The sequence below is a fragment of the Monodon monoceros genome, unplaced genomic scaffold (genome assembly GCF_005190385.1).
Source record: "Monodon monoceros isolate NGI ecotype Baffin Bay Population unplaced genomic scaffold, NGI_Narwhal_1 Super_Scaffold_16, whole genome shotgun sequence".
Lineage (NCBI taxonomy): Eukaryota > Metazoa > Chordata > Mammalia > Artiodactyla > Monodontidae > Monodon > Monodon monoceros.
In genome coordinates this window covers 46,969,173-46,988,697 of record NW_021703772.1, presented here as the reverse complement: position 1 = coordinate 46,988,697, position 19,525 = coordinate 46,969,173, and the positions used below count along the sequence as shown (strand labels likewise).

Genomic DNA, 19,525 nt, shown 5'->3' with positions numbered 1-19,525 from the left:
GATTTAATCAACCAAGTAATCAGACAACCACTGTTGGGCGTTGTGGCAGGAGCTGGAGATACAGCTGTGAACGTGATGGCCCTGACCCTTGTGGAGCCTACACTGGTGAGGATACAGGCAAGAAAATATCCACTTTAAGTAACAGAGTCCTATGGGGAAATACAAGGGTCATGAAAGTTCATAGCAAGGGCTCCTAATCAAAGCCAAGGGTGTCAGGGAAAGTACCCTAGAGGAAGTAATACCTAAGCTAACCTTGAGGCTCTGTGGGAGCCTGTCAGTTAGAGATGAGGGAGTAGAGTTCCAGGCGAGGAAATCAGTATGTGCAACCTAAATAAGTCTAGTTCAAGGGAATAAAAGAAATCCTTCGTTTCCCTTCCCTTCCCTCCCCCCACCAACCCTCATCTCTGTGTTTATGTAGGATATATTAAAAGATGAGCCTGCATAGTCAGAGGATATATTGTGAAGGGCTTTGTAAACCTGTTGGGGATTTTGGACGTTATGCTAAGAGCAATGAGGAAGTACCAGTAGATCTTAAGCAGGGAAGAATTATTATATATGTATGGTATTACAATCTATTTTCCGATGGCTCTTGCAGTATATTTATAAAAATGAAGACATTCTAACATTAATGATTACATTGTATTAAGCATGAACAGTATCATGGATTAGGAACCTGAAAATAACTTCCTAGATCAACCAGCATCTTCCATTCCTTTGTAAAACACACTGGCTGACATGTAAAGTACATGAAATTAGCAGGATACCCTTTCCTGAACATCTGCTTGGTTTTGCCCCCACCAGTTGGTCTGTGTCTGTGCCAAAAGTCAGTTATGTTTGTTTACACAGTTGTTTTTGGCAGTTCTATGTGTTATAAGGTATGGATGAAATATAAATTTAAATGAAGTATATTTTTCTATGAAAACTAAATTTAATACTAAGTGGGCGAGAAAATGGTAAAATTGGGGAAAAATTGAAAATAGAAGGATTTGGCATTCGAATTGTTTGTCAAGAGTTTTTAAGAACTCCTTCCACTTAATCGAAAACTGCAATTAATAATAGGGATGCATTGTAATTGTGGTTTACTACTTCAAACCCTAGGATGTGGTTAGATTTAAAAAAAAATTATTGGCCCTACGTCAAAAGATTGGTAAATGAATATATATTTGCCTATTTTAAGATAAAATAAGCAGCATAAAATATATTTTAAATATATTGATTTTTTTTTGTCTCTTGACCTGCTTTTTTGATTCACCAACTACTAGCCCTGATTGCATCCAATAATATGGCTTTTGTATATTGCACAGAAATTAAGCATAAACTATATGAGTAATGGAGCATTTAAAAACCATCTAAAACCCATCTTGATTAGCAAAGCTTATTTCTTTAAACAGCCTGTAGTATTGAAGGATTTCACATCTACCCTCCACTGAGGGCTGTGAAATCAGCAACTTTGCCTCTGGAAGGTCAGCTTCTAATATATTAAAGATGACTTGGCCACCGTAAGGCAGGATGACAGAAATCCTGGCAGCATTCCTTTCCTTCTGATCTGCCAGTCAGGATTCTGGAGCCATTTCCATTTTCTCCTTTCTTCTCTCCAGGAGGAGAGGTAAATTGGAGGAAAATGCAACAAAAACAGCTTGATGAAACTAATGAAGACTCTGCATTCAGCCTCCCCCCCCATAATTCCTGCTCACACAGGCGAGGCAAAGCCATGATGGAATAGTGGTGTTTTGTGTGAGGGACCTCACTTTGGCATCTCTCTTCAAAAAATTATGTAGCCCACATTATGTAGTTTATTTTCATCTAAAAAGCAATGCAAGCTCATGGCGAAAGTTTCAAACAGTGCTGAAAGGTAAAGTCACTTCTTATTAGTGTAGCCTTGGGCAAGACAGTTGCCCCTCTGATTTTCAGTGTTTCCATTTGCTAAACAGAATAATGAGAGCTAATTTGTAGGACTGCTTTGAGGATACGAGATAATGTATGTAAAATGCCTATTATTATTAGTTATAGTTATAACTATATAACTATAGTTATAACTATATAACTATATAGTTATGGTTATATAGGCACTAGTTTCACATCCTTGACCAAAGAATAACTTTCCACTAGTGAGAAATTTGTTCTTTTCCAGCATGTTGGAAACATTGGGACGAACACACAAAAGAGTGGTGAGTTGGAAAGGGACTGTCCAATCAGCCAAATCATCTGAATCAACTATGATGGTAAAGGATGTGATGTCACAGATCACATTTTACATATATTATGAGATGTCCCACAGACATTCCAAATACAAAGAGACTACAACTGAACAAGCCATGGCTTATCACTTATTCTGTAGTCAGTAGTACCAGCTAATCTTGATAATGTCATAAGCAGCCACCCAAGATCTCAATCTGGCAATTTAAATGTCATACTAGACATACCCATCCTTCTCCTTTTCTCTTCCTCACCCAAACAATCAACCATTTTTGCTGATTCTAGCCCTACATACTGAATCTCCCACTCCTTTTTTCTCCTTTCTGGTCTCACAAGCCTTTGGTATCTCCTCACTGGCTTTTGCAAACACCACTAAACTGGCCTCCTCTCCGCCAATCTATCCCTCTTCCTCTTCCATACCGATAGCAAAGTGAAAACGCAGACTGGTAGCAAGTCCCTTCCCTGATTAATTTCTTTCACTATTTCATAATCACTTGCAATGTAAATTTCAGTTTCCTTATATAGCATCCAAGGTTATTACAGGAGTTAATGTATATAAAGTGCTTGAACAGTGCCTGGACACAGTAAGTACTATAGAAGTGTTTGCCGTTATTTTTTTTTTTTAATTTTATTTTATTTTTGGCTGCGTTGGGTCTTCGTTGCCGTGCACGGGCTTTCTCTAGTTGCAGAGAGTGGGGGCTACTCTTCGTTGCGGTGCGCGGGCTTCTCATTGGGTGGCTTCTCTTGTTGCGGAGCACCGGCTCCAGGTGCGCAGGCTTTAGTAGTTGTGGCCTGCTGGCTCAGTAGTTGTGGCACACGGGCTTATTTGCTCCGCGGCATATGGGATCTTCCCGGACCAGGGCCCGAACCCGTGTCCCCTGCATTGGCAGGGAGATTCTTAACCACTGCGGCACCAGGAAAGTCCCTGCTATTATTTTTTTAATGACCTGATCTCCACTCTCCTTTTCAATCTAAAACACTGTCACTCTGTCACAATCATTGCTGACAATTTTCCAAGCACACTGTGCTGTTACACACCTCTAGGCGCGTGTGCACGGGCATACACACACACATACACACACAGCTACACTTTTTAGATGACCTGGTTACACCCACCTATGTGTGGAACTCTTATTCTTCTTTAAACCCCACCTTTCCTAGTGTTTCATAGCCCCCATCCATATACCACATTGTTAATTTCTTCCAATTCAGTGCAATCTCTGCATGCTGTAGGGTTTCTCCAGTGGCAGGCACCACCCTGGATTATAATTTGTTTATATGTTCCTCTGTCCTAACAGGTAATGAGCTCCTAGAACGCAGGGATTGTATGTTGCTTATTCCAAGCACCTGACTAAATACTGGCACGTGGTAAGCACCTAGCAGGCATTTAGAAAAATTTTTTTTGAGCAAATGAAAAGTATAGACTATAATTAGACAAAACGTAATTAAGAATATTTTACAATATAGAAAGAAATTCCAATTTGGGCAGATAGAGGAATTTAATCAAAATCTGGAGAGCCGCAGTTTAATTTCTAGCTAACCAGTGATGGCTGTGATGCCCCAAAGCCCACATGGTTAAGAGCCGCTGGTGCTGCGTTAAGTGTTGTGGGAGCGTAATCGATACACCACCTTCTCTTCTACTTTGCGGTCGGGTGGAGGGAATTTTATTCCACTTTCTGCAAAATTTCCCGGTGTCTCGGTAGGGGCTAGAGGATCTGAAGGTCTACCAGACCCCAGAAAGGCTCTCCTTTTTCGTTTACCCTAGAAAGCCACCACCAGCACAGCGCCCCAGCACCCCGCCGAGCGCGCGCGTCCGGAGCAGCTGAGCCCGGGGTGAGAGCGTAGACGCGGCGCCGGGCGTGGGGCTCGCCCCACCCCGCCCCGCGCGTCACGTGCGCGAGGATGCTAACTTCCCCCTCCTCCTCCTCCCCCGGCGTCTCCGCCGCCCCAGCCTCCTCCTCCTGGTGAGGGTGTGCGAGGCAGACCGAGCGAGGGGGACTGAGCGGGCGGGCGCTGCCAGAGCCCGCAGCCCTGGCGCCCGCCGCCGCCGCCCGGACCTCCGCCGCAATATGCCGCCGCGGCCCTCCGGCTCTCGGCCATGGCGAGGCTCAGCCGGCGCGTCCCTTGCACCCTGCTCCTCGGCCTGGCCGCGGTGCTGCTGAAGGCGAGGCTGGTCCCTGCGGCCGCCAGAGCTGAGCTCAGCCGCTCCGACCTCAGCCTCATCCAGCAGCAGCAGCAGCAGCAGCAACGGCAGCGGGAGGAAGCTGAGGAGGAGAGGCCAGAGGTGCCCGGGGCATCCTCTACCGTCACTGCTCCCGGTAGGTCCCGGCAGCCCGGCCCTGCCTTTCCTCCTCTGGTCTTGCTGGCCTCCTCGCCGCTTCCCTAGCCAGATGGTTTCCCATCGCCTGCCTCTACCCCCCCCCCCCCCCCCCCCCCAAACGCCTGCCTGCGTGACCCGGATTCGGGCTCTGCTTTGGTTTTGGGAATCTGCCCTTTGGGTGGTGAGCTTTCTGGGAAGCGCAGAGCACTGCAGTGAGGTGGGGAGGGGTCGGGAGGGATGGGAGTGAGTGACTGCCTGGATTGATCTTTTTCTTCTCCCTCCCTTCCTGAATTTTTCCCTCCGCCCTGGGAATGATTGTACACACACACACACACACACACACACACACACACACTTCTCAAATCCTTTTAGCCTTCTGTTCTTTATCCTTTTCTCTCCTAGAGACTGAAAAATCTTGCAGTAGACACCCACACACCCCTTTTCACCATCTCGCTCTGCCTATATATTTAAATTTAGCTCTGGAGAAAAGAAATCTTAATTTATTTTATTATTTATTTCTGTCTCTTCTTATCCCAGGAATGGTTGAAGGCAGTTTGCAAGAATGCCTTCAGTATAATAAGATGAAACAAACCAAAAAAGAAATAGGAGCTTGTGGCTGAAGGAAAGGGAAGAGGAGAGGGGGCTGGATGAGGTGAAGTCTGTAGCGGATGTTAGTACAGCAAAGCCTGCCCCCAGAGAGAGGAATCTCCTTACTTGTTAGTAGAAGGTAATGAGGCAGATTCTCCACACTATTCAGCTGAGGGTGAGGAAAGCCCTTTTGGTATACGTGGCTATAACAGTCCCTCAGTTCCTGCCTGTTTCCCCTCCATTAAAGCTACACCGGTAAGCAAAAAGCTGGTTTATCCATATTAATAGCTTCTCCCTACCCCCCAACCCCAGTCCCCTTCCCTACTGTAGAAGCTGCCTGCTCTTTGGAAAGAAGAAAAGCCATAAGTTTTTTTTGGCAAGTGGGCTTAGGTTTCTGCAAAACCAAAGTGAATTATAACATTTGTTTTCGCTTTAAAATCCTGCCTAGTAACGTTATACGAGATGCCGAAAATGAGATTTTAAAGAGTAGGGTTCGGTATCTTATTTTGTACTGCTTGCTCATCATCAAAGAGCAATACTCAGGTACACCAGCTGCGATTCCTGACACAGCCAGAATGATTTAATTTATCAGAGTGCTCTGAGCGTAGGATGAAATCACCAAAGTGTGCCGGAAAGCATGTGTTTCTGACACCCTCTCAAACCATTTAATAACACTTGAGCGTGGCTGAAACTCCTGAAAGATGTGCTGTGTGTGGTGGTTTTCCTACCTGGCTTTTTATAACTGAAAGTGCTAACCACAGGGTACGGGCGAGGCAGCGATTAGATATGCTGTTGGGTAAACTTAAGGAAATGAGAGATAGGAGAGTGATCGAGAGCCTGTCTTCATTATGAGAGGGATTTCATAAATGATGAAACAGAAGTCAGAGTGATGATGGATTTTATGATTTGCAGTATATTTTTATTTCGATGTATCGTCTTTCAGGAATATTAGTTAAATGGGTTTTGGCTACTACCATATAGATAGGTTGTGATGAAGGTTACAAATAACGGAAATAATATGAGAAACTTCTGTATCCAGCGTACGTGTGAAAATACTTGTTTTCTGATATTTGTGATGTAATATTTTTGAAAAGGGTTATTTTTGGGGAAACTAGCAGTTTTTGTCTTATTTACCTATTAGATTAATGGAGATAAAGGAACCATTAGCCAACAGATCAAACTACAGCCTGAAAAGTAACATAAGATGACTCTTGCATTTCCCTCAAAAACTCTAACCCTCCAAGCCAGTGGCAAACAAGAGAGCAATTCAATTGACTGCTGTTTTAGTTACAGGAGTATTTGGGTTGTATAATGAAACATAACCTATAAACAAATGAACTTAAAATGTTCCTCTGAGCACATTGTGATCTCTAGGTTGAACTGGTCTTCCTGCTTCAACCTTTGTTCCTCTGTCTGTTCTCCTCACACAGTTAGTGATCTTTTTTTTTTTTTTTTTTTTTGCGGTACGCGGGCCTCTCACTGTTGTGGCCTCTCCCGTTGCCGAGCACAAGCTCCGGACGCACAGGCTAGGCAGCCATGGCTCACGGGCCCAGCAGCTTCGTGGCATGTGGGATCTTCCCGGACCGGGGCACGAACCTGTGTCCCCTGCATCGGCAGGCTGACTCTCAACCACTGCGCCACCAGGGAAGCCCGAGTGATTTTTTTTTTTTTTCCTAGTGATCTTTCTAAAAACATTAAATAGGATCATTTCTGCTCACAGCCCTCCAATGGCTTCCCATCTCCCTCACACTAGATGCCCAGACCCTGAAAATGGCCCACAAAGGCTGAGATCCTCTGTGGCCCTCTCACTCCCGTCTCCCTCAGCTCTGACACTAATTCAGCGCTGGGGCCACACTGGCTCTTTGTTTCTTCAGTTTGCAAGTGGGCTGTGGTGTGGGGCCTTTGCACTTGTCATTTTCTCTGCCTGGAATTCTGGACCTTCGATTCTTCAGGTTTGCTCCGATCACGCTAACAGAAGCCTTTCCTGACAGCTGTATTAAATAGCCATCTGCATGCCCTTTCCTACTGATTCTCCTCCCTGGCACTTACTATCCTCAGCCCTTCTTGTAAGCCTGTCTCCCCTTACTAGAATGTAAACTCTCTGAGGGCATGAACTTTGCTTTGTTCATTATTACATTGAATTATTACATATATTTCTAGCACCTAGAAGAGCCCTTGCTACTCATAGGAACACATATTTTTGAATGAATGAATGAATGAACAAAAATGCTGGCATCAAGGATCTCCTTTACTTTATGAGTATTTGTTATTTCACATCTTGTGAAATTCTTCATTGGAATTTAGCAGGGTCATATAAACAAAGAAATGTTAGGTAGAAATATTTGTAAGTGGAGGTTATAAAGTATATATATTTTAGACTTTTAATTTTAGCTAATTTCAGTGTTTATCTTATGTTCACTACAGAGAACTGCTAGATACAATACTTAAGTCCACTTTTTAGGTTCTGTCAAGAAGATTCTTTACCCAGGTGCACTTATAATCCTCTTATGGGTGTATTAACATACCTTTAAATAGCTCTAGGAGGGTATTAACATACCTTTAAATAGCTCTGACTGAGCTTTAATTCATTCTTTGCCTCTGTGTGGTGCTTCTGATTCTTTGGACATGTTTTGTGAAAAGCTATAGGACTTTTCTCAGGCAATATTTAGAAAACTAATAAGACTTGTTTAGTGACTGATACATGATTGAGCCTCATAAGTCCATAGTAGAGAAACTGACTGCTGACTCTGGTTACTCTGGATTTTATTATTTTGAAAATTTATGTCTCTTCATATTGCTGAGAAATAAGAAAGTGAGGTTAAAAGAAGTTGAATATGAGATTTTAAAAAATCAGGATGTAAAAAAAGTAAATTTTCATTTTCTCATTAACTTCTAAAACACCATCGTCAGAGAGTAATGAGAATAAGACTAAGGTTGAGATCTGTTTTCTCCGGTGTCTGCAGCAGCTCTGATTTCTCCATCTGCACCAGTATTTGTTAGAAATAAATATTCGAGGGATGAGGGAAGAATTAATTTGGGGGTTGGTGGTAGCTGAGACAACCATATCATATTCAGTCTGATGGCCCATTAGATGGGAGGCATGCTGGGGATGGGGGCAAGGGGAGCTGGAGAAAATAACAAGCTCCATTTCAAATTCTCCATGCGAAGCACAGACACTGGGGATCTCCGTGGATTTTTATAAAAGTCTTCTGAATACAGAGAAAGCCTCTTGAGGGATATATTTTCACAGTATAAACATTTTTGATTGTACGTTTCACTGATCTATATTTTTAAACCTTTTACCTTGGAAAACGTCAAATATATAGAAAGTAAACAGGATAGTATTAAAAACAGCCCATACCCATTACCCAGCTTTAACAATGATCAAATTCTGCTGTGACTGTTTCACTCACACCTCCATCCATTTCCATTATGTGGGATTTTTGGGGGGAGCGGGGAGGTAAAATGTACGTACATTAAAATGTACATACCTAAACTGTACTCCTTTTTTTTTTAACAATAAACTATAGTTTATTGGGTGGGGAAAGTGGTGTTTGATTTACAGAGTTGCCACATTATATATATATTTTTTTAAATATTAAAAAAAATATATATATATATATATATTTTTTTTTTAGCGGTACGCGGGCCTCTCACTGTTGTGGCCTCTCCCGTTGCCGTCCGGATGCGCAGGCTCAGTGGCCATGGCTCACGGGCCCAGCCACTCCGTGGCATGTGGGATCTTCCCGGACCGGGGCATGAACCTGTGTCCCCTGCATCGGCAGGCGGACTCTCAACCACTGCGCCACCAGGGAAGCCCAAAATATATATCTTTTAATTGATGTTAAAATTTTATTATCACTCTATGTTTGCCTTACAAAAATATTCAAAAGTAATTTTCAAGTGAGCTTATGATTATATACATTTTGTAAGTATTGGTTTAAAAATATCAAAAGTCATAAAATGAAAAAAAGCTGTAAAAGCTACTTAATGGATGTCCATACTTCAGATTCTGGTATTAACATAAACTGTATTCTCATGACAAATGGATATACCTTTGTAACCATTACCATATCAAGATATAGAACATTTATATCACCTTAGAAAATTCCCTCATGCCCCCAGGCAATCTTTGCTCCTGACCCATTGGCAACTGTTCTGATTGTTTTCGTCACTGATTAATTTTGTGTTTTCTAGAACTTCATAAAATAGAACCATATAGCATGTACTTTTTTGTGTCTAGCTTCTTCAGCTCAGTCTAATTTCCATAGGTTTCATCCATGTTGTTGCATGGATGTTCAGTAGTTTATTCCTTTTTACTGCTGAGCAGTATTCCATTGTATCAATTACTGCAGTTTGGTTTATCACTTCTGATGGATATTTGGGTTATTTCCAGTTTTAGCTATTGTAAATGAAGCTGCTACATTCTTGTACTTTTAAAGTTAAAGATTTTTTTCATATTCTATGTAGCTGGGACCTACGTAACAAAATTTAAAAATACTGAAATTCAGTATAGAGTATTACTGTATACTTTTTATTAAATTCAAATAACTTGATTTAAACTTTGATTTAAGCAAACCTGATTGAAAATCTCCTATCCATGAAAGCATTTGTTTAGTTTTTTTCCGTTCAAGGAATTTGAAAATCAATAGAGTGGGACTAGACATTGGCTGTTTTATCTAAAGTACTCATGCTTTGAAGGCCGTATTTCCAGATGGGGTAATTATGATTTCTTTCCAGGATTTTAATAACCAAAGGGAGCTATTTCTTGGTGTTGATTACAGGTTGAAAAACACATGCCATTGTGTTGAATTTCAGTCCAGTTTGTTTTAGTGGTGGTTTTTCAGTGTTCTTAATGTGCCTGAACAGAAACAACCAAATATTTTTCTGAAACAGAACTCTTCCCCCTAAGTATATAAATATTGAACTTAATTCTCTTTCAGCGTTCTGACTAGGTACTAGCTGCAGTATTGTTGTCATTCATTGACTTGGCTTAGTGTAATGTGTCTTAATTTCCTTTCCTCCAAGTTGCCTTAGCTAGGAAATGGACATAATATTTTCCATGTGCTATTGATAAAAAGTATGCTTTGGAATAGTTACCTGGAAAATTCTAAAACTATGAAAGCTGTGCATTGTAGTGAAATACATCATAGGCTTAAGAAAACAGCTTCTGTTTGCTTTGAAGATTCTGTTTGGAGATGTCTCTTTAATTGCCCTTTTGTATAAGCACAACCCATATGTCCAAGACATATCAGATTCTGTGCCTCTTAAATTTTTTTTTTTTTTTTCCGGCACGCGGGCCTCTCACTGTTGTGGCCTCTCCCGTTGCGGAGCACAGGCTCCAGACGCGCAGGCTCAGCGGCCATGGCTCACGGGCCCAGCCGCTCCATGGCACGTGGGATCTTCCCGGACCAGGGCACGAACCTGTGTCCCCTGCATCGGCAGGCGGACTTTCAACCACTGCGCCACCAGGGAAGCCCTTAAATTATTTTTTTTATGACTGTCTATGTTATGAGGACTAGGCAGTATTCTTAACTACTTGTTGATAATGTCTCGGAGTATAATTAGGCCAGTTCACTTGGGCCTGAAATGAGGAATGGTTTCTGGGTGCCCTTTCATGTAGGGTAGAGGGTGTCAAGGAAATGGCAATTGCTTTCCATGTTAATAACGTGTCAAATCTGTGACCTAGTGAACCTAGACTGTAAAATGTCTCAGCAACGTCTTGGGCTTCTCTGAAGCCTTGAGTTGATAATGCCTGTTAATTTCTCCATGTTAAGTTTCTGTGTCTTGCACAAAAACCAAGATTTAAAATTAATTTTATTTATATGTGACAGATTTCAATTGTTATTTAATGTGGTTTTTTTTCTCAAGTAGGTTTCTATATCATGACACGAGGGTCTAATTTAAAATTAAACATTTGCCAGTATTATCAGTTATTGTACTTAGTTTAGTTTTGTTCCTATTCACTAGAGAAACAGCACTTAGAAACTGTATAGTTTTAGTTCACTTGTTAGCTCTGCTAAAATTTAGAACACATATATAGCTAAGCCATTAGCAGTTCATATCTGTGGACCTAAATACTAGTTGGGCTTTCAGTGACCACTTGATCAGTTGGAAACTCTAAGAAATGTCCAGCCTCACCTGGGGCTCATGCTGTAAGGCCTTTGGCTTACCTCGGGGGTAAGTGCTCCAGGGATGTTGTAGAATTCCGTATTCATTGTTCTTTCTAAAATAAAATAAGACCAGTGTCCATGGTTTTATTCACACCTACCTGTTCCGCCACTTTTTTGTAATAGGAATGTGACACAAACAGAAACAGGATGGGTAGATGGATTATTTGTTTTCTCTAATGGGTTAACTATAACCAGGAGTTGAATAGAAGCTGCAAAGGTCCTGGATTTTGTGACCCATTCCACCCTTGCCTGTTTCCCACCCCTGCCCCCAACTGCCAGTGTTTTGAAAATGATAGAAATTAAGCTGTCAAAATATGGCTCTATATAGTTAAATGGATTATGTTTCTTCAAAACTTTAAACATGCTGCTAATGTTTTCATATTTGTATGAGTAGGATTTGTTTATAAATGTCTGGGTGACTGAGACAGGATTACCAAAAGAATATCCATTTACTGTAAAAATGAAGTAGAGGGAGGCCACACTTTTTGCGTAAGGGGAAAAATGTCACCAAGGATAATGGGTATAGTATGACTTATTTAATTATTTTACTAAGTAAAATGAACCATGCATGGATCAATAAGTGTGTCATGAAGCACAGATTATGATTAATTAAGTTTGTGTGCCTGAAGTTAAAAAAAAAATCTATCTGGTTACTTACTTTTAAATGAATTGGTGTATTCCAAATATTTGTATTTAAAAACAAATTACTTCTCCTCATAAAATAAGTACTTTCCAAAATATATTTTACAATATTTTTGTGCTGTTAGATTCTGGACTTTTAGCAGAAAAGCTAGGATTTAATAATTCCCCAAATTCCAGTGTTTCTTTAATCAGAATTTAAGTCTCATTCATAATCATATGCAAGAAAAGTATCTCTGTACTAATGTATGAAACAACTAATCTGATCTTCTAATGCTATTTATAATGAAATAATGTCTAATATCAATTAAAATATGCAGTAATTTAAAAAAACCAAAAGTTTTCACTTCATAGATTAAAATAAGACTTGGAATCATAGGCTCTTGGAACTGGGATGAGGTAGAAATGACCTCCTAAGTGCTTTGCTCTGGCAGTGCAAAAGTATATAACATAAACTTTTAAAAGTATATAACATAAGCTGGAACACATCCACGTCTTTTCTTTTTGTTTTTAATCTGGTAATTTGTAAATTTTCTTTTTTTTTAAAGACAGTTATTTTATTTTTTATTGAAGTGTCACTGATTTACAATGTTATATTAATTTCAGGTATACAACATAATGATTCACAATTCTTAAAGGTTATTATACACCATTTATAATAATTATTAAATATTGGCTATCTTCTCTGTGCTGTACAATATATCCTTGTAGCTTATTTATCTCATACATAGTAGTTTGTACCTCTTAATCCCCTACCCCTGTCTTCCCCCATCCCTGTAAACACTAGTTTGTTCTCTATATCTGAAGTACTATTTGTTTTATTTTTATTTAAAAATTTTTATTGAAGTATAGTTGCTTTACGAGGTTGTGTTAGTTTCTCGTGTACAGCAAAGTGATTCATTTATACATACACATATACTGAATAATATGTATATTTTTTCAGATTTTTTTCCATTATAGTTTCTTAACAAGATATTGAATATAGTTCCAGTGCTATGCAGTAGGTCCTTGTTGTTTATGTGCTACTCCTAAATTTCTATATGTTATTCCCAAATTTCTAATTTATCCCTCCCCCCGCCTTTCCCCTTTCGTAACCATGTTTGTTTTCTATGTCTGTGAGTCTATTTCTGTTCTGTAAATAAGTTCATTGTATCATTTTTTTAGATTTCACATATAAGTGATATACAATATTTGTCTCTCTGACTTACTTCAATTAGTATGATAATCTCTAGGTGCCACATTCACATCTTAAAAGAAATTGTGGTACCACCTGGCAGTTACAGATTCTGATAAAACTGTTACTTAAGGATAATTTGATGATTTTCTTCATAGCAGATATAACTAACATAAGTGAGCTTTTTAATAGTTTTTCCCTACCAATGGATTCAAGTTTGTGAATCAGAATAGTCAAAAGAATGTGCCTTTTAAAATTGCTTCTGTGCCATAGTATTTCAAATAGGAAAGAAGTCTTGTGAATCCGTAAAGCTTGGTAAATATAGGGTGTCAAGATGTAAAAGGTGAAGATTTTGGAGGCTCATAAGAAAAGAAAAGAGAGGTAATATAATTCGCTGTGACAAGTTTGAGGGGAGGTCAAGTAAGTTCATAGGGAGAGAAAGTACTCACAAATGGTGAATCTTCTTCTCCCCTGTTTGTGTAAGGGACTTACTGTCCCTTATACCCTATATGGCAGAGGTTCTAGGGAACCAGTGGAAGGGTGTAGAGGGTTTATGAGCACCCTGAAATTAATTATACAATCTCAGTTATCTAGTGTTGAGATCATCTGTAAGATTTTCAAAGGAATCCTTGACCACCCCCAAAAGGTTAAGAAAACCTGCCATGGTTGATTAGACCTTTGTAAGTGGACTAAATAAGAAAAGAACAAAGGTAACGTTCAGACTCAAGTAACATTTTTGTGTTTTCTTAACATGTGAGGTTTCTGTTATTGTGTACATGTGATGGGTAAAATTAGTAAGCGTGACAGCAACATAACCCGTCCTGCCAGAAGGCCTTAACCCTTGAAGAAACTGATTGTGTGGGATGCACGTACCTTGGTCAATTCTTTCAACCTTTGGCTTTTCTTTCAACCTTTGGCTTTTCCATTCTGTTTGTATAATGTCTACTAAAATGCAATAATTATCTTTTGATAAACCACATGACTCTGAATTGTTTTATATCCAGGTTTCATTATATAATAACCTAGTGGGATATCTTATACCTGAAAAAACCCTCTGTTCAGAATTTTTTGGCAGTCAACCCAGAAACTCTCTGCATCTTGGCTCCTGGCTCTTGCACTGAAGGATAGGGTCACTAAGACTAAGTTAATAATCTTAATAAGGGCTCTGATTACTTTGTGATTCATCTAGTCCCTCAGGCCTGATTATAAACTTCAATGCATTTTAGCAGATGAGGGCCTGCCCTGGTTGTTATTAGCCTTCAGAGAAGGCATTTATAAAAACCTAAGCCATTTCCCACCTGCTGAAACAAGTATTAATCTTTGGTTTTTTAACAGTTTGGGGGTCAAAATAGTAATTTCAGGCTACTGTGATTTACGTCTGTGATTGAACTTGCTCTTTTCATCGCCAGTGCTCTTCTCGACTTTCAGAATTAATATCATCTCTAAACTCATTGAAACTTATGTTTTCCTTATTTACTTTTTTTGATTCACACCTCTCCTGGTTTCACTAATAACTGACTACATTGGAAAAGCTAGATGCTAGGAAGAGTGAATAGCAGAGCGATTCCTTGTTTTGAGGAATGGATTTATATTGCAAAATATTTCTTTCATTTGAAAGTCCAAATGGAAAAATTTGTATTTCAACACATTCTGATGTTCCAAAGATAAATAATAGCATGTGCTGAGACTTGGAAAGCTACAGCTTCAGAGAATGGCATGGGGGCACAGACAGGGAGGTAAAAAAAGACATAAGCTTCCCCTGACAAATCCATCTTACTGTGGCCTTTGTGTTTCCTGTATGTAAGGACTGGCTCACAGACTGGAACTGTATGCAGGGACTGTATATGGGGCCCTTCATGGATCCAGCAGCTTAGAGATAGATCTGACAAAGGAAGATGAAAATATGGTGACCCAATTTACTCCCGTTTCTTCCCTATCAATATCCTTTGTCAGTAATACAGTCTCAAGTCTGTAACTCTTAAATAATTTGCTATGCAATAATTACATTATATTGTAAAATTATACTTAAGTATTATAGGCATAAAATATTTGATACTGTAATATGTAGGTAATTAAAATATCTTTATATTCTAAAAGTAGAAAAAAATTTTTTCCATTTAATTTAACATTCTCTCTTCTCATTCTCCTCTCTCACAAGGTGATCTCATCCACTCCAGTTGCTTTAAATACCACCTATATGCTAAGACTTCCCAGAGTGCACTCCTGAATATACCCACCAATTATTTTGACATCTTTATGTGGATAGATCACAGGTATTTCAGTTTAAGCATGTCTAAGTCTGGACTCTTCATTTCTCACCAGACCTTCCAGGATAAAAAAAAGTCCCCTTCTTATTTTTTTTAAACTAGGGTCATCATGCTGTACATTACCTTCCAGAACTTATAACTGGCAGTTTTCAGCTTTTGACCACCTTCACCATTCATCCTTCCTTTTGTTACTAAAAAACCCACTGTTATTAAAGTGCCCCTCTGGCCAATAAGGAGAGTTGAGGGTGCTGTCCTTGCCGCTTCCTCTACCTTCCTCTCCTAGTCCATCACCAAACCCACCAAGTCTATCTCCTAAATATTCCTCCTCTGTTAACTTCTCTTCATCTTCACTGCCCCTGCTCTAGCCCAGGTCACTCTTAACACTCTAGTTCAGGTTAGCATATTAACTGGCCTCCTTGTTCCATTCTTGATGCTCTAAAAATCCATACTCCAGTTATGGGAATCCTCCCCCAACACCCTACAAATCGTGTTTATTTTTAAGAACAAATTTTATCAGGCTTCCCATGACATTGAAAACCAGTGACCTATAAGGGCCTGCATGCTTTCCCACCCCAGTCTCAGCTCCAGTTGAGTGTGACAGGTTTTGTACCTCAGGGCCCTTGTACAGGTTGTTCCTCTGTATTTCTGCTTGCAGTACTTCCCTGATCCATCCAACACACACACACACACACACGCACACGCACACACGCACACTCACTCTCTCTCTCTGCCCTGGCTAAATTCATTTAAACTTCAGGTATTAGCTTAAGTGCCACTTCATTTAAACAGATTTTCTTTAGCTTTCCAGTCTGAGCTAGGTTCCTTTGTTAATGTGCTCTTGTAAGCACCTCCTAATCGCTCATGGTCTGTAGTTGATCTGTAGCTAGGCATCTATTCCATAATTCCATATTTGTCTTCACCTCTAGATTGGAAGCAAGATGAAGCCAGGTGCGATAACTGTTTTGGTTGGGACTGTATTCCTGTATAAATAGTTGTTGAGTGAATAAATGAATGACGGAATATAGATAGATAATTGTGCAGTTGATTATCTTCTTTCATCCCCAAGCTTGAGCGGGCTTCTCTAGAGAGTATATATATGAAAAGAATATTGTATAGGGAAAAGACTGTAAGACATGCAGAATGAAGTGGCCAAAGTATGCGGGTTTTATATAAAGAGCAATTCCATGATTTGAAAAAAATATACTGAAAGAGGAACTGGTATTTATTTGGATTTAACACATCATATGTTGGTTTATATATGGGGCTAGAGATAACATAAAGATTCCTACAGTAAATGATTTCATTCATTTTCTTCTTCTTTTTTTTTTTTTAAACAAATCTCACTAATTGCAGAGAACACTTGGTGGGGACAGAGAGACCACAAATGATAACAGAGTGTGATAAGTGCTTTATTTGAGGAGTATATAGGAGACTGTGGGAACACAGGTTTGAGGGGAAATAATTTGGCCTGTTTCCTGGAAGAATGCACATTTAAAGTGTGTCCCAAAGTGATATAGAAAAGCAAAAGGAAATAATTTATTATTTTTGATTTAGGTCTATTTTTTCCATTTCTTTTGTGATTAACAGTATAATAATTCTGTTCCTTTTATCGTCATTCCACGCTGTTAGAAAAAAATAACGTAGTTCTTCCACCGTTTCCTCATTTCTTGAAGACACCAGATGTGCCCTCTCCTTTCTAAACAAAGGGATTGAATTCAGGATTCAAACATAAGCCCCATTTCTATCAATTTAGGTCTGCTGTGAATTAGCAGTGACTGTGTCTTGCCTTTACATCGATATATAGCAGAAATAACTCTCCCCTGCCTTTAACAGTGGGGTATCACCACCTTGACCAAATTGTGCTGTTTTCTTAACATCTCAGTTCTCGACATGAACACAGCACAGAAAGCTGTGTCTTGACGTCTCCTGTAACCTCTCTCTCCCATCTGGGCCAGCCTGTTGGCCATTTCCCCACCCTATCATGGAAACAACTTGGCTTCTCTTCTTTCCTCCTCAGTGACCCCAAATTTCATTTCCACACCCCACCACAAGGCAGTGAGTGATTTAAGATTTATTTTGTTAATGATTGTGTTTGCACCATCCGAATTGAGACTTTAAAAAAATGTAATTGCACATAGCAGTTGCCTGGTTTTCTGCTTAATCAGAAAGTATATGAAAAATAATAGATAGGAATTTTATATATTCATGAACTTTTTCTCCATTAAGGTTAATCTAGAGGTGTACTCATAGCAAGAGGCCATCTAGCTGAAATTACCAATGCATGAGAAAAGTTCTCACATTTACTTGCAGCTATATACATTGAGGTATTTTTGTGGATACAATCGAAGTTTGCTCTTACCACTTTAAAGCACCCTATCATGCAGTTTCTGCATTTTTAAAAAATCCCTGAAATTCTGTAAATCTTCCAGGCTAGGGGAACTGAGACACTGAAACAGGTGGCTTAACAGGGGGAGCATATGGGCTGACTCTGGCTGTTTTCCCCCAGGCTCTAGCCCAGTGTGTCTGCCTCTCGTTCTTAGGGTGCTTGTGTGGTACGTTGTCTTTGGGTTTTCACAGACTATAGGAGGAGATTATACCACATAGTCAGCATATGAACTATATTTACATGGAAGAGGCAATGTATTAACGTATTTAATGAAAGACATTGTCTTAACCTGACAAATCTGTTCCCTGCTTTAGACCTTATCTATTTCTATCCCTTCCCTAATCATTTGACTTGGGGAACCAGAGATCATCATTGATTCTGTCTTCTCTCTCTCCCACACTCACCTGTCACTCACTGGGTTCTTTTAAGTATTCATCACAGTCTTTAGTATCCACTCCTTCTGTTTCATTTTCACAGCCACCTTCTCAGTCCAGCCCATTGCTGCCCTGCGTCCCATCTGTTTGGACTTATACAGTAATCTCTTAGGTCTCTATTTTTTACTACTTCTAATTCAAACCATACCCTTTCTACATGTATCTTCCTGAAATACTACTTTCATTTTTTATGCTTTCATTATATTGTCATTTAAAATTTGAAGTCTTCTGTCAGGCTTCTACTTCCCTCCAAATTTTTATAATGAATACTTTGAAATATTGTATACTGAAAAATTCAATTAGTGTAATGGGTATCCATATATCCTCCAAGATGCAATAGTTGTTAACATTTGTCATTTTTGCTTTATCTCTATTATTGTCTTTACACACACACACACACACACACACACAGTATTGCAGAACCAATTGAAACTTAAATTTATACATCCTGACTTCTCATCCCTAAAAGCTTTAGCATGCTTCTCTTAAGAACTGGGGAACATTCAGTGGGCAAGTAACACTTTTTTTGAAATGGTAAAACAATTATTAAAAACTTTTAATTGAACTGTATAAACATCAATGAAGAAAAGGTATAGAGCTTCAAGTAAAGAATGAATGAGTAAATGAATCTTATAGATTGTATATAGAAGTTTTAAGAAGGTTTCACTTTGGCTTGTTATATTTGTGCAAATAACACATTACACATCCACCAGGTTGTGATAAGACTGAGTTTTGTATAAAGGTAGCAATTTAGCTACATTATGCTACAAAATGGGAGGTTCTGCCAGGCTTTCAAGTTACTTTGTTTTTTGGTCATTTCCCACCAATCTAGGATCAATTCCCATTAATCAAATTTTTACTTGTAACTTTTATGGTGGATGTATATAGAACTGTCTGTCTGGTACCTTTCTTCCCCTTTCTTCTGCTTATGCCGCCCTTATCCATCCACATTTGATGTTGGAAATGGTAAGATGTAAAACCTGAGAGTTGTCATCAGCCATGCTGCCCACCATGTGGAGAAAGCCTATGAATGGAAATGATGAAGCCAGTATTCAGAGATGGAGTTCCTGGTCCCAGTCATTCTCCAGATCAGCTGGATAGTTGCCATCCCTGTGGTTTTCTTGTACAACCCTTTCTTGTATCCATCAGTTGATAAATTTCCATTTTGCCTCAGGAAACTCTGGTTGGATTTCTATAACTTTAGTCGAAAAAGTCATAACTAGCTTAATATGTTATTTCCCAAGCTAAGTCCTAGCTCCAAGGAAATTTTAAATCCTTTGACTCTTTTCCCTCCCCGTTGGCACTGCCCTACCTCTTTTTTATCTCTAACTCCACCAGAAACCAACTT

At 39.5% G+C, this 19,525-nt stretch overlaps 1 protein-coding gene across 1 annotated transcript in view; it reads left to right on the top strand.

The window, feature by feature from the left end:
- The first annotated feature begins 4,294 nt into the window (after window positions 1-4,294).
- FAM171B (family with sequence similarity 171 member B) overlaps window positions 4,295-19,525 on the top strand; it is a 65,327-nt gene continuing 50,096 nt past the window's right edge. Inside the window, exon 1 of the mRNA XM_029225550.1 lies at window positions 4,295-4,514. Coding sequence (XP_029081383.1) covers window positions 4,295-4,514 — 220 coding nt within the window. The remainder of the gene's footprint in view (window positions 4,515-19,525) is intronic.